The sequence below is a fragment of the Schistosoma mansoni genome, chromosome W (genome assembly GCF_000237925.1).
Source record: "Schistosoma mansoni strain Puerto Rico chromosome W, complete genome".
In the NCBI taxonomy this organism is placed as follows: domain Eukaryota; kingdom Metazoa; phylum Platyhelminthes; class Trematoda; order Strigeidida; family Schistosomatidae; genus Schistosoma; species Schistosoma mansoni.
Genome location: NC_031502.1, coordinates 37,652,039 through 37,667,155, shown reverse-complemented (window position 1 = coordinate 37,667,155; position 15,117 = coordinate 37,652,039). Strand labels below are relative to the sequence as shown.

At 36.6% G+C, this 15,117-nt stretch overlaps 1 protein-coding gene across 1 annotated transcript; it reads right to left on the bottom strand.

Annotated features, from left to right (window-relative positions):
* Positions 1–800: 800 nt before the first annotated feature.
* On the bottom strand, positions 801–8,656 carry Smp_001940 (hypothetical protein). The gene is made up of 6 exons (XM_018789600.1): positions 8,535–8,656; positions 8,281–8,471; positions 6,191–6,291; positions 3,657–3,765; positions 3,241–3,449; positions 801–1,231 (listed from the first exon to the last, which is right to left on the bottom strand). The coding sequence occupies exons 1-6, from the start codon at positions 8,622–8,624 to the stop codon at positions 1,011–1,013; spliced, it is 921 nt and encodes a 306-aa protein (XP_018655026.1). The 5' UTR covers positions 8,625–8,656; the 3' UTR covers positions 801–1,010.
* Positions 8,657–15,117: the final 6,461 nt, after the last annotated feature.

Genomic DNA, 15,117 nt, shown 5'->3' with positions numbered 1-15,117 from the left:
TGTCGATTCAAATCCCATAGTGGTAGAAGTAGTAAGAGTATAAGCATTATGTGAAAGATTAGGGTTTGAAGATGTTATTGAAGGAGTATAATACGGTGAAATAAATTTGGAAAGAGAAAAAGGATAGGGACATGAAGAATTCAGAAGATTAGAATTCGGTAGAACACAAAGAGTGGATGCACCTTCGCCATTGCAAACGATTTTGAGCCATATCATTCAAGGTCTCTAACCATCGATTGCTATCATCTCGCGAATCCCAACCAGGTAGTCTACACCTACCAACATGGCCCAGTCCACTTGTCAGCGACTTCATGGATTTGTGCCACGTTTCGGTCTGGCCGCCCCTAGCTTTCTTCCAACCTGCTCCTACACCATAAAGCATTGCACGTCGGGGCAGTCGGTGGTTGGGCATACGTAACACGTGTCCCAGCCATCTCAACTGATGAAGTTTCACTACTTCATCAATCCATTTGCCATCCTTACCTAGTACCCGTTTCCTAACAACTGCATTACTTACCCGGTGGTCCCAGGATATACGAGCAATGCTTCGAAGACACCTATGATCGAATACTAGTAGCCTACGAATATCCTCTACTCTTATCGGCCATGTTTCACTGCCATAAAGTAGGACGGAACGAACTGTTGCACAGTAAACCCGTCCTTTTGTTGCCAGACGGATATCTCGCCTACGCCATAAATGACGCAAGTTGGCGAAAGCTAGACGAGCCTTCTGTAACAGTAGTTACTATCTAGTAATTCAGGAGAGACTAATAGTAATAATAATTAAAAAGTCAATAAACTTCTTTATTGTATTGAAATCAATAGTATTTATTTCAAAATAAACAATGAAAGTTCTCACAAACACCAATAATAATGGTAATCATGTACATTTGAAATGTTCACCAGAATAAAATTAAGAAACAATTTAGGTTGATAAAAGTATCAATGTTAATATAAAATATTATGAAATCATTAATCTGTTTGTTTGCTTAGAAGTAGATTATTTTCTTTCAAATACTAGATGTTACAGTTTGCAAAACAAGTACAATTTCATTTAAATAGTAAAATGATTTAGAAAAATCACCTTCACATAAATAAGGTAAACGTGTCCAACGTAGAACATGAAAATTAGCTGGTATAAGAATATTATTAATTAAGCTAGACAATTGTATTTCCCATAATTCACTGTCAATAATTTCAAGCACTTCAATAGGACGTTGATCATGAGTTGCTTTAAAAGGTGATTTTACGTAGAAAAAAATATTTGAATACAAATGAGGTAAAAAAAGTATTTTCAAAACTGAATTTTGTTTATAAAATAGTGATTAAGTGAGAGAAAATAATCCTCTTCAACAATAAGCGAACAAGATAAATTAGTATTTTTTTTAAATAATATACTCTTAGTCAATTCAGAGCTTATGGCTGTCTTTGAAACCATTAACCTCAAATAATGTTTAACAGGGTTGGCCAATTTCCACAATTTTATGTATCTTCATCGTAAATGTCCTTTTAGACATAACGCTTTCTTCTTTTAACTTTTGATAGATCAATCTCCTACCAATAGATTAATTTTCAGCTTGGGGTTGTGGAGACTGTTGGATTTCATTGACATCATGAATCGATCAATGTAAGACCACCATTGAACGGCCGTTTCTTTCTAGTATGGCATTCCTCAGCAGTGCGCATCTACGATACCGCAAGCAAGATCCGAACCCAAGACCTTCGGCTTGACGCGAGAACGTTTAACCTCCAAACCACTGAATCGCCACCCAACGACCATCCAGCGCCTCCAGGTTTTGAATGCTGGTCTAACGTTGATCGGTTCATGATTTCAATGGAATGGATTAATTTGTTGACTTCAAATAAGCAGAAGACATAGTTTGGTTTGGCGAAAACTGACAAAATGAAGTCTTATAATCACACTGGGAAACGATGCAAGCATGTTTGGAACGCGTTTCTTGTTATCCCTTTTTAAATACAACCATCAATAAACAAACAGGATCGAAACCAGAGTTTTCAGGTCTAGGGATGAAAACAATACTTTTATAATATCGTAATCAATGGTTAGGGACTTTTGACGATATGGTTTGAAATCATTCCCAATGGCCCGGGTGCACTCACTCTTTCTAAGTTCCTTATAACTTTGTAATTGCTGCACCAATTTATATTTTTTCGTGGACTGTTTTGGACGTTTAATTTTTCTATTAGCATTATTATTGTTCCTAGCTCTACTACTCTGGGATTTACCCTGACTAATTCATCTCTGCATCAATGGGGTAGTGCTAACCTGAGCCGATGTGCACATGTACCAGGTTCTACGTTGCGTGTGGCTGACTAAACGAGATTACTGAGGCAAAATTCGGTAAGCAGTTCCAAATTCAGTCGAATCGGAATACAATAAATGAAATTGATTTCCACAGATTAGTCAAAATCACAGAAAAAGTCTCCTTGTAGTAGGAATTAATTTAAATAACATTATTTCTCTAGACAAGAACAACAGTCCAGTTAGTGTGGTCGTGAGCTTACACCGAATGAATTTCCTCGGTCAAATATTGAGTATGGTAAATTTTCATTCATGAAGACGTGTAATACTGATTGAGCAAGGATGAAGTATTAAAAATTTAAGTGTAGTTTAACCATGAAATTATAAAAGCTGATGTATTTACTATCACTCTGATTAAGGTGTGTAGAGATGAATGGATTTTTGGGATGAAATCTCCAGGATAATGGAAATTACTAGTCACTAGATAGACTAGGTGATGCAGTCTAAAAGTGCAATCAATATATATCGTTTTTAAGAATTAAACAATTTACAAGTTTACTGGGATTATCTTAGGCTATATTGTTTTTATTAATAAATGATGGCTTTATAATCAAGGATAACCGTGATAACATTTTTTCAATTGATATTCCGCAGTGATCTTCGCTGATATTCGACTGACTGTTTTTCCATTTATTTTGCTAATATTGCTATGTTCCAAGAACATGGTTAGTTATAATTTATACGGAGCCGTTCTACCTTAAGTTTAATTTCTTGAAAATCAAGCTTTTTATGAGTACCTGTATTGAATGTCAACCATATCAACGTATTACAGACTAACTCCTATCAAGTTAAAGTGTTAACGTCGAAATAAATTGTTGATGAAAACAACTTATTATGATGAAGTAGAACAATAGGTCAGCTTAATCTGTCATGAAATTAAGACAAAAATTTAATGTCAACCAAAAATACAAACTCACTTTCAACATATTGTTTCAATGGTAAAACTATCCCAAGAATTAAAATGCCCGTCGTAGGTTTCAAAGCTTGATTAATCCGTTTCAACAAGGTAATTGGAGCTGTACAACGATCTAATAAATTTAAACAACTAATAACATCAAAATGAGATGGAACTTTGGGTGTATTCAATTCTTTATTCACTAATCCCCAAGAATCAACGTCTAATATTCTGTTAACAAAAAAAAGCATTATAAGGGATTAAATAAGTTGAAGTAAATCTTCTTAAAGTATCAAATTTATCTTGATTAGAATAAATTTCATGTGACAATCAAAATTACGTGGAATATTGTTTGTTCAAAAGATTCTCGTAATCGTTCAATAGAAGATAATTTATAACCATTACCTAAAATTGATAAAATATAATCAGTCAACTTACGTAAAGCCATGTTTACTTAGACGCCAACGCATAACTGGAGAAATTTCTGTGACGAAAATATCTTTGAAGTAAGGCGCCATTTTCAATGTCACATTGCCGTCACCAGCACCTATATTTCAGAAAAAAGTTTAACACAATCATGAATTATTTTTTAAAATTGAAATATTGATAGCGAAATTCGTAAACCATGCTAAAAACTTTTCTTATGTTTCTTTTATTAATAAATAGTTGTCTTCGACTCAATAGCTTAATAGTTCCACTCTCACCGAAATAACTGAGGGCAACGGGTTAAATTCTTTAACGGGTTGTGGTTATCTGCTGGCGTCAATTCATGATTTAAAGTTTATTCGCAATAAGGAAAATCTCGTCTTATCTATGTAAAGAAATACTGCTGTAACTGGTAATGATAATAATAATAACTTTATAGTTATAGTAGTTGTCAAAGAAGTGATTAGCAGATTCCAACTATTTTATGAAGTGAGATGGTTTTCACCGATAACAATAGATGATGGACGCATAATACAACGAATCAAATGAGGTTCTATGAGTGAACGCCAGGTGCCAACTTAATGGCTTAAGGTAACGCGGTCACTATAATGCTTGGTTTTACAAAAGGAAATTACATCGTAAGTAAATCAACATATACATAAGTTGATCATTTTTAGAGAATTTTTTTTTATTTACTTGAGTACATAAACTGATACAAGAGGGTATGAAATACATAAACGCTACACAAATCAAATGATTACTAGCGGAAAAAAGAATTAATTTCTAAAACATAGTCTCACTTTATCGTCTATTCATATGAAATGAAATCATTCTAACTGAATCAAATAGACAGATGAAGTTCAAATGAATGCTGTATTTATAAAATGTCTGCATAATTATTTAAGAGACTATTTATTTATTTATTTGAACACATAAATATTGGTACAAAATGGTACCAAAATACATAAGCGCCAAACAATAACAATAAGAATGTGAAGAGATAGAGAATGTAAAGTGTGTATAAGCGAAGAGAGAACAATAACGAACAGAAATTAGTGTACGATAGTGAAATAATAATAATGAGAGAGTCAGTTCAGTTAGCAAAAGTACAACCAGAAAGAATTCTTCCACTTAAAGAAGTTACGTCCACTTTTTATGGAGAAAGTTACAGCAGGATCGCCACTGACTTCTATTCTGAGCCATATCTGATAACGTCTCTAGCCACTGTGTTGCACCATCTCTCGGACCCCAACCACGGAGTCGTGAAGAACCAAAAGAAACACGTTCTGTACAACTTTCTTTCATACTACGACACCATGTCACACACCGACCACCTCTCAGCTTTTTCCAAGCAGTCTCAGTGTCGGAAAATAATACAAGATATAGAATTCTCTGTGATGACATTAGTAGAATATGTCCAAGCCACCGAAGTTGATGCTTAAAGATAGTGACACTAATTGAATTGTCGTCACTGTGCACGAACATACGATGCCGAACCTCCACATTACTAACATGGTGTTGCTACTGGATGTCAGTAATCCTTCAGAGACAACGATGATCAAACACCGAGAGCCGTCTAACATCGTCAACTCAGAGAAGCCAGGTTTCGTAAGCCAGAACAAAACTGCTCTCACTGACGTTGACAATTAAGAGACTAATGTTGAGGTGGATGTGTACTACTCATATGTCCAAAAAATAACTGATATATATATATATATATATATATATATATATATAATCATTATTACTACCGGAAGGCATTTTTATGACTCACAATGCTAATAATTTAATCATTCGTTTCATATTTTCATCAAGCCCTCTCGAGATCTGAATAACATGGTTTGATTATTAGAATTATCAAGAATGCTACCATTTTTATCCTATTTTTCTTTATCGTGATTTTCAATGAATGCTTGAATAATTGGAAAGAATTACTTAATTCATAAGTAGGGATCGATGTTAAATTAAAACGGAAGCAATTAACTCTTTGGTCCAATTAACTGCTTTGTTCAATGATTGTAGTATTTTTTAGTTCAAATGAATCTGTTTGATAGGTTTATGTTCTTCGAGCTGAATAGTTTGATGCCAAAACTTTCATTATAACTTTAGACAATATCATGAGCATAAATTTAAAACAAGAAAAAATTTAAGAATTATCCCCTTTTTGCAGTAAGGTCGTAAGGTACTTTGAAATTGCATAATGAAAACATATCTTACTTTATCTAACTGGCTCAATGGGATTCTTGTATTAGAGGGCTTTTTTCAAATGTTAAAATTTCCTGTCCAACTATATTCTTTGTTAAAATAATCTTTTTTCTTATGGGTTCCACTTTATGCACTTTGCAAGTATATGGAGAAGTTATACTTTACAAGTACTTATGATAAGATTGTCGTTACGAAGCACAGGTAGACAATGTAGACTTGTCAGCATGATACAAAGCGGCCCTCAGTTATATATATATATTTATATATATATATATGTATATATATATATATATATATATATATATATATATATATATATATATAATCAATTATCTACCTACCTAAGTCGAGTAAAGAATTCCATTTGAAGCTATCGTTAACATCAAGTAAGCGAAGAAATTGTGCCGATGAGAAAACAAACATAGAACCACGACCAACTAAACTTGAAAAATACATAAATGGACAGAATTTTTAAAAAAAGTTTAAATATGCAGGTTTATTAGATAGATAAGAGAAAACAAACCGACTAACAACAGTGAAACGATGCACAAGAATTAGGTCCAACAATCAGGTCTGAATTGGTTGGAAAGTGGATGACCTACAAGCTGATTTTCTTCAGCCCCTTGTAAGATTCTATCATGTTCTTTTTCGCGGTAATAATTTATGTACAAGTATGGCATTCTGTTGCATAAAATTTATTTTTCTGGGTAGTTTTATTTTTCGTTCTCAATTTTCCGGAGCTTCCATCAAAAATTCAGCCTGGTGAGCAGCTATCACACAACTACATCGGAACCTTGCGTACCGGCATTCTTTTTGTCTATTTTAACGATCGCAAATTCGCTGATCAAATTATTTAAAGCCTCTCCAATATCAAAAAGACTAGTATACTAATTAATATAATGTTTTTGATATGCTCAGGAATTTGAAAACTAGCCAGAATAACGTGTATTAAAAATAAAAATGGTGGCAACTATCTACAATGAAGGAATAATGAAACTGTAATCTTCCAATGAATCAGAAATTGAAATTCTGAAGTCCTACTTCTTTGATTGATAAACATATGTTCCGAACTGACACAAACCTTTTCATGGTAAATATAATTACAGATACGATTCTCGAGGCGTTATACCGATAAATGCCTCCAAAATCATATGGTGAGTAGTCAAATTATCTTTCATTGGTACTTTAGAGCACAAAAAATACAATACGAACATACTAATATTTTATCATTGGATGTTGATTAGAAAGATATTTCTCACTATATAACAATTACTTTTTTTCGATCCAAAAAAACATTTCATTGACTAATCCTGATAGCATACAAATTTAAAATATTAATACTCTAAACTGGTTCAACCTAATAATAGACAAACCTAATCATCACAAAGCAGTTAGCGATGCGGAGTCTTCACAGTAATTGTATACTAAGTTGCTATAAAAGCTATTGGTGAGAAGGACAAGATAAAGATAAATGCATGCTAGAAAAACCCAAATTAATATTGAAACATAATACAACTGTTTAGATAGTTTCGAACACTGATCGACTACAGGTACCGATCTTAAATAAGAGTAAAGAGATTTACATTATTTCTATTCGATCCCTTAAGGATATCATAATCAGTAAAATCAGCATAGCTTTTCAATTGAAGATGATGGGGTTTCCAAATGTGAATGATAAAACGCCGATAATACTGCAATAAATGTGGGATTTTAGGACCAATCACTATTCATAGGATGTCACGAGTAGAAATGATAGGCTGGAGTATTTCTGGTAGTCCTTCATTAGATTTGAAAAGAGTTGCATCATTGCATTCTGAATTATTTAATACAGGGATATGTAAGTGAAATTTAGCAGTCAACCTACAGAAAATTCATACAGAATACCAGGTTGATAAAAGTGCAGCTCCTAAAATTAGTTTTATGAGTGCAATTTTTGTGTCACTAGATTCTCAGACAGAATTTAACTGCACAAAAACTATCTGTTTAGTCTTTTTATGGTCCTAGGATTTTCACTCACCATCTGGTTATAGTAATAATAGTATGCACGATTCCTGAATGACCATCATTATTATTACGGCTATTGCCATCATACCACAACTCAGATATTTAAACTTCAGTTTAATTGACTATTAATAATTGATTTTATACATACCAACTGGATAATTCCGAATATTCCACACACTCGGTATACGTGGTAGTAAAACCACAATGTTAAGCCTTAAGCTATAACGTTATGGGTGTCCTGTGACATTTTCGGCTTGTAATGGCTTACTGCGTGATGTCAATTCATGATGGAGATCACATTATAATGTCAAATGTGATCGTAGTGTCTGATTATATATTTATATAAAATACCTTTACAAGTGAAATTTTCATATTTTTGAAGTAAAATAAAAAATATAGATAAGAGCAATGGACAAAGATCAATTACCCATTTATAGAAGTTGAAGTCATGAACCAAGTTAAAACAGCTTTAGCAATGGCATGATAAAAGTGTGTAAATAACCAGTCAGACTTGATATAGCAATTTTCTAAAAATTTGCAAGTTTCTTCATCTTGTTTCGATTTAATAAACTTATCCCGAAGTTCGGAATCTACATATTCAGTGCGATAATCATACCACTACATCGATAAGATTGAAAATATCATAAAAAGTATATTATGAAAATAATTGAACATAATTACATGGTCATGATTTGAGTTCGAATGTTTATTTTGATGATCCAACTTTTCATACATTAATCTTATCAGAGGACTTCGAATATATTCACTCATTGATTGAGGTAAAGCTAAAACTTCATAACAAAAACAGATGACATAGTCAGAAAAAGAACAAATATAAAATAGGTAATCACTTAAAACTGGGGGGGGGTGAATCAAATTTCAAACATACTTAACATAAAATACGACCAAGCCATCATTAAAAACAATATGAACGTTTATGCAACGAGCTTACATGCTAACGAAAACCCATCAGTTTAGCCTTGAAAGACTTGAACAAAAAATTTCAAATCGAAAGCCTTGTCAAAGATAAGCATTTATGAATAGTCAACTAATCAGATAACAAAACCGGTATTGGAATATCGTAATGGGTTCTAGTTCCTGTGGGACAGCAATACTAGACTATGGGTCATGCATATTCAGCTGATGGGCTATGAATAGAACCAAACCCCCATCTTAGATTCTAATTATATTATGTACTGGTCTAGATAATTTAAAATTGGATTTCACTAAAACTTCTGGAGTTCAATGTAGTGATTGTCATTTCATAAGATTTACGTGCGTTTACCCGGGGACCCTCTTGAATCTTCGCCTGGTCTTGATGGCGTTGGTGTCGCACTAAGCGCTAGAGCTGAGGCAGCACTAGTCGATTGGATCCCCATTAACAGTCGGTTATATGCTGTTAGATTAGAAAGCTCCATCAAAGTGAGAAGAAATCGGCGTGAGAAACGAAGTCTTTTTGTCATACCCGCCTATGCCCCAACAGATTGCAGCCCGGATGCAATCAAGGAAGAATTCTACCACCAATTAACTGTTCTTCTCCAGAAATTGCATCCGACAGATATTGTAGTACTAGCCGGAAACTTAAATTCACAGGTCGGGCGTCTAGGCACAGAAGAGAATCGTTTAGGTGGCCGATGGGGACTTGTTGTTCGCAGGACAGATAACGGAGATCGTCTACTGCAACTGTGCACAGAATACAACCTGTTTCTGGCTAGCACTAGCTTCCAGCACAGCCATCGCCGATGTGTCACCTGGCGTCGTCCCTCTGCATCTCAAGTCTGGACTCAGATTGGTCACATTGCGATCAGCTACCGCTGGAGCAGTTGTGTACAAGACTGCCGCTCCTTTTGGAGTACCTATCTGGACTCTGATCATGCCCTGGTCTGCGCCAATCTTACCTTACTTTTCAGTGGCCGAAGGATTGACCGCCATCAACAGATCAATGTTAGTAAACTGGCTACAGCTTCTGTTGCAAGTAAGTATCAAACTGAGCTAGCTTCTAGTCTAGCCTCCATCCCACTGAAAAGTATAGATGAGCATTGGTTACAACTGCATAATGCCATGAAAATGGCGAGTAAAGTCGCTTGCGGCTTCCCGAAACGTCCAGCTTATAAGCAATGGGTTTCTTCAGGCTCCGTATAACTCATCGAAGCCCGTCGGTCTACTCAGGGTGACCGTGAGTTTGATCACAAACGAAGGCTGTTACGTAATAAAATTGGGCAAAGCTTGCGTAAGGACCGAGAAGCCTGGTGGTCGGAGCGTGCTAATAAGCTGGAAGCAGCAGCTGCATCTGGTAACTGCCGGAAGCTCTTCCAACTCATCCGAGCCACTGACAGAAAGAAGTCTGGTGTGAGTGAAACAATCTGTGAGGATGACGGGATGCCAATCACTAACATCCATCGACGTCTTGCACGATGGGCAGAGTTCTTCGAAGGGCAGTTCAACTGGCCTGCTGCCCCACCAACATCGATCAGACTGTCCTGCCCTCCATGGCCTGTGAAGACTGATTCACCAAATGAAGCAGAAGTGCGCAAGGAACTCCAACTCTTGAAACGCTATAAATCACCGGGCCCAGATGACTTACCTCCGGCTTTTTTTAAAGATGGTGGTGACTTTCTGGCTAAGGAATTGACTGCGTTATTTACAAAGGTTTGGGAGATAGAGAGTGTTCCAACGTCATGGAATGAGTCGACAGTTGTCCCTATCTTTAAAAAGGGTTCACGTTGTTCCTGTAACAACTATCGGGGGATAAGTCTACTTCCGATTGCGTACAAACTATTGGCTTCTGTCATACTTCGTAGGTTGTTCAAAACTCGAGAAAGATTGAATCGCAAGGAGCATGCTGGGTTTCGTTCTGTTCGAGGATGTATTGATCATATCTCCACCCTACGCCAAATGTTAGAACACCGTCATATTTATTACAGGCCAACAATCGTAGTGTTTCTTGATATCAGGGCTGCTTTCGATTCGGTGCATAGGACTGCTCTCTGGGATTGTCTTTTGAAGAAGGGTGTGCCTGAGGAGTTTATTACCATCTTAAAGGCCTTATATACAAACACCTCAGGCAGAGTGAGGGCATACAACCACCTTTTTTCACTATTCCATTCAAGCAGTGGGGTTAGACAGTGTCTCCCAATCTCACCATTCCTCTTCAACGTTGCCATCGATGACATTCTGGAAACAGCTCTGATGAATGTAAGTAATGGCGGTGTGGACCTGTTGCCTGGAGAAAGACTTCTTGACCTTGAGTATGCGGATGATATTGTCTTACTGTGCGATAATGCCCAAGCCATGCAATCCGCACTTAATCAGTTGGCAATCAGTGTCCATAGGTATGGTATGTGCTTTGCACCTTCGAAGTGCAAATTACTCTTACAAGGCTGGCAGGATTATAATCCTGTACTCATCCTGGGTGATGTGCATATAGAAGTAGTCGAGAAGTTCGTGTATCTATCTAGGTAGCTATATAAGTGCTGGTGAAGGCGTGGGTGATGAGATTGATGCACGTATAGTGGAAGCCAGAGCGGCTTATGCCAATCTGTGCCACCTTTGGCGTGATGTTAGTCTGGCTGTAAAAGGTCGGATTTACAACGCGACAGTGAAAGCAGTTTTGTTCTGGCTTACGAAACCTGGCTTCTCTGAGTTGACGATGTTAGACGGCTCTCGGTGTTTGATCATCGTTGTCTCTGAAGGATTACTGACATCCAGTAGCAACACCATGTTAGTAATGTGGAGGTTCGGCATCGTATGTTCGTGCACAGTGACGACAATTCAATTAGTGTCACTATCTTTAAGCATCAACTTTGGTGGCTTGGACATATTCTACTAATGTCATCACAGAGAATTCTATATCTTGTATTATTTTCCGACACTGAGACTGCTTGGAAAAAGCTGAGAGGTGGTCGGTGTGTGACATGGTGTCGTAGTATGAAAGAAAGTTGTACAGAACGTGTTTCTTTTGGTTCTTCACGACTCCGTGGTTGGGGTCCGAGAGATGGTGCAACACAGTGGCTAGAGACGTTATCAGATATGGCTCAGAATAGAAGTCAGTGGCGATCCTGCCGTAACCTTCTTTTACTTTCTTCATAAAGAATAGTTATAACTTCCTTAACTGAAAGAGATCTTCTGGTTGTACATTACTGTTTTCCCCATTATTATTCTTATTATTATACTAACACACTAATCTGTAGTTGTTAATGTTCTCTTTTTTTCTTATATGCACCTTACCCTCTTTTTCTCTCTCCATATCCATTGTCTTGTGTGGCGCATATATATCTGGTGCCCCCTTGTACCTATATTTATGTGTTCAAATAAATAATAAAAAAATCTGGAGTTTAATATGTATAACGATGAACTCTACCATCATTTGGTAGCTGATAGGCCAAATATCTTGAATGGATTATTCGCATAATCAGATTAACCTAGGTCAAATGGTTTAATGGTAGTTTTATCTTTTGATACCTATCAAGTCGGAATTTAATAACCAGTTTTAAGAACAACTACTAAGGCTAACGAGGTCAAGTGACTACTCAAACGACATCCAACACGGCAACTAATCACTTGATTATTTTACTGTAAAATTTGCAGTGTAAAGGCTATAGAGGCACAAGTTACTTGGAATTTAGTCATACTATACAATAGTCGATTGTAAAACACATTATCACATTCAGTAGTTTACATATCAAATTAAACCATAGACTTCGAGAGCATCTCATCCAAGAGTGTTGAAAATACTCATCATTTTCTACGTCTTTGAAGTCTAAAGATACTTTGGTGTTTCTAAAGAGGCACTTAGTAACTACCGAATGTACGGTGTTTTGTATCAGGTCTTTATCAACTAATGAACTATAATTTATGGAAAACCTACAAGCGATTCTATGATGACCCCACGTACCACGACATTTGGGAATATGGAAAAAAAATAATAAGTCGAGCCCGAATATTAGGAAAGCTAACTGTGCAACAGTGTCAATTTACTTCATTTTATAAGGCATGCCCAAACAACCAATAAAGGGGAAATAAAGGCGAACAAAGGGGAAATAAAGCGGACGAAAGCGTAAATAAAGGGGAAATGTCGCTTTTTCGCCTGCACGTCGGTTATTTAGGGGAAAAGTCGCTTTTTCCCCCTTACGTCGTATATTTGGGGGATATTTGTAGACAATTTGTCGTAACGTATAACATTTGAATGAACCGCAATAAGGAACAACATTTTGCTGAGTATGTCAAAAATAACGAATTATTACATTAAATTCATGAATTTCATCATTATTACTCATGCAATAAAATACGGACACAGGCTTTTGTATGTGATGCGTTTGTACTTACTTTCTCTGTTGTTTAGCTAAGGTGTTCCGACATGGTTGGCCGCCATCACAAATTATTTACACGATGCAAGTGAGTGACGTGCTCTGTGTTTTTAGTTCCTTCTAACTGTTTATGTTGTTAGTCTAATAACATGAGTTTATGCGAATTCAGTGATAGAGCTCGTAGACGTAGGGCAACCGTGAACTTGTCAAGAGTCCTCGGATGTCATAGAACTACTTATAACAGACGTTGGAATAAATTACGTAACGATTTTCTGGGGAGACATGACTTGCTTTCGTTTAGTAACTTTGCTAATGAAAGCACAACTACAGGTAACTGACTTTAGCAACTATATATGTATAAACTATGTCAGTTGACAGAGAAAATAATTGTCTTCAGGTGCACTGACTAATCGTTTCCTGTCGTCATCTATCAACGAGAAAGACCTTGCGAAACTCTATGACATGGCTACGCAAAGTTATTTCCACGACATGAGAGACAAAGTCCAGAAGCGTCATCGACGTAACAAGGAACACGTATGTACGGCTTTAAAGTGATTACTGTTTTCGCATTATCTATAGGAACAGTCTTTCGTAATCAAGGATATAACCGTAAGTCCAGCTCCAAGTACCTTGTTGTGCAAAACAAGTTTCCTAGATTCAATAACGTTTTTCTTTATCACATTTTAGAATTCGCAAGAATTGTTTGACTTTCCATAGTACAACAGGCCTGGTGGAGATAAAGAATACGTGAAATGCCTGGTCCGTGACAATGACAATTACATATGGAGCATTGATACTCTACCATCTGCCAACTGCTCATTACTTTGTACATTGAACTTTTTGTTTTCAATAAAAATTTGCAAATTATACCATATTTTACGTACTTTACATAATTCGTGTGCTGTGTTGTGGGAATGAAAGCGAACACAGGAGGCGGTTGCTTTAAATGCATTAGTGTGTATGTAGTGGTAAAGCAGTGAATGTAGCGGATGTTGAAAGTATAAGTCGGCTATTCGTCGGATATTTAGGGGAAAAGTCGGTTATTCGTCGGATATTTAGGGGAAAAGTCGGTTATTCGTCGGATATTTAGGGGAAAAGTCGGCTATTCGTCGGATATTTAGGGGAAAAGTCGGTTATTCGTCGGATATTTAGGGGAAAAGTCGGTTATTCGTCGGATATTTAGGGGAAAAGTCGGTTATTCGTCGGATATTTAGGGGAAAAGTCGGTTATTCGTCGGATATTTAGGGGAAAAGTCGGTTATTCGTCGGATATTTAGGGGAAAAGTCGGCTATTCGTCGGATATTTAGGGGAAAAGTCGGTTATTCGTCGGATATTTAGGGGAAAAGTCGGTTATTCGTCGGATATTTAGGGGAAAAGTCGGTTATTCGTCGGATATTTAGGGGAAAAGTCGGTTATTCGTCGGATATTTAGGGGAAAAGTCGGCTATTCGTCGGATATTTAGGGGAAAAGTCGGCTATTCGTCGGATATTAAGGGGAGAAGTCGGCTATTCGTCGGATATTTAGGGGAAAAGTCGGCTATTCGTCGGATATTTAGGGGAAAAGTCGGTTATTCGTCGGATATTTAGGGGAAAAGTCGGCCATTCGTCAGATATTTAGGGGAAAAGTCGGTTATTCGTCGGATATTTAGGGGAGAAGTCGGCTATTCGTCGGATATTTAGGGGAAAAGTCGGTTATTCGTCGGATATTTAGGGGAAAAGTCGGTTATTCGTCGGATATTTAGGGGAAAAGTCGGTTATTCGTCGGATATTTAGGGGAAAAGTCGGTTATTCGTCGGATATTTAGGGGAAAAGTCGGTTATTCGTCGGATATTTAGGGGAAAAGTCGGCTATTCGTCGGATATTTAGGGGAAAAGTCGGCTATTCGTCGGATATTTAGGGGAAAAGTCGGTTATTCGTCGGATATTTAGGGGAGAAATCGGTAATTTAGCGACATTTGAA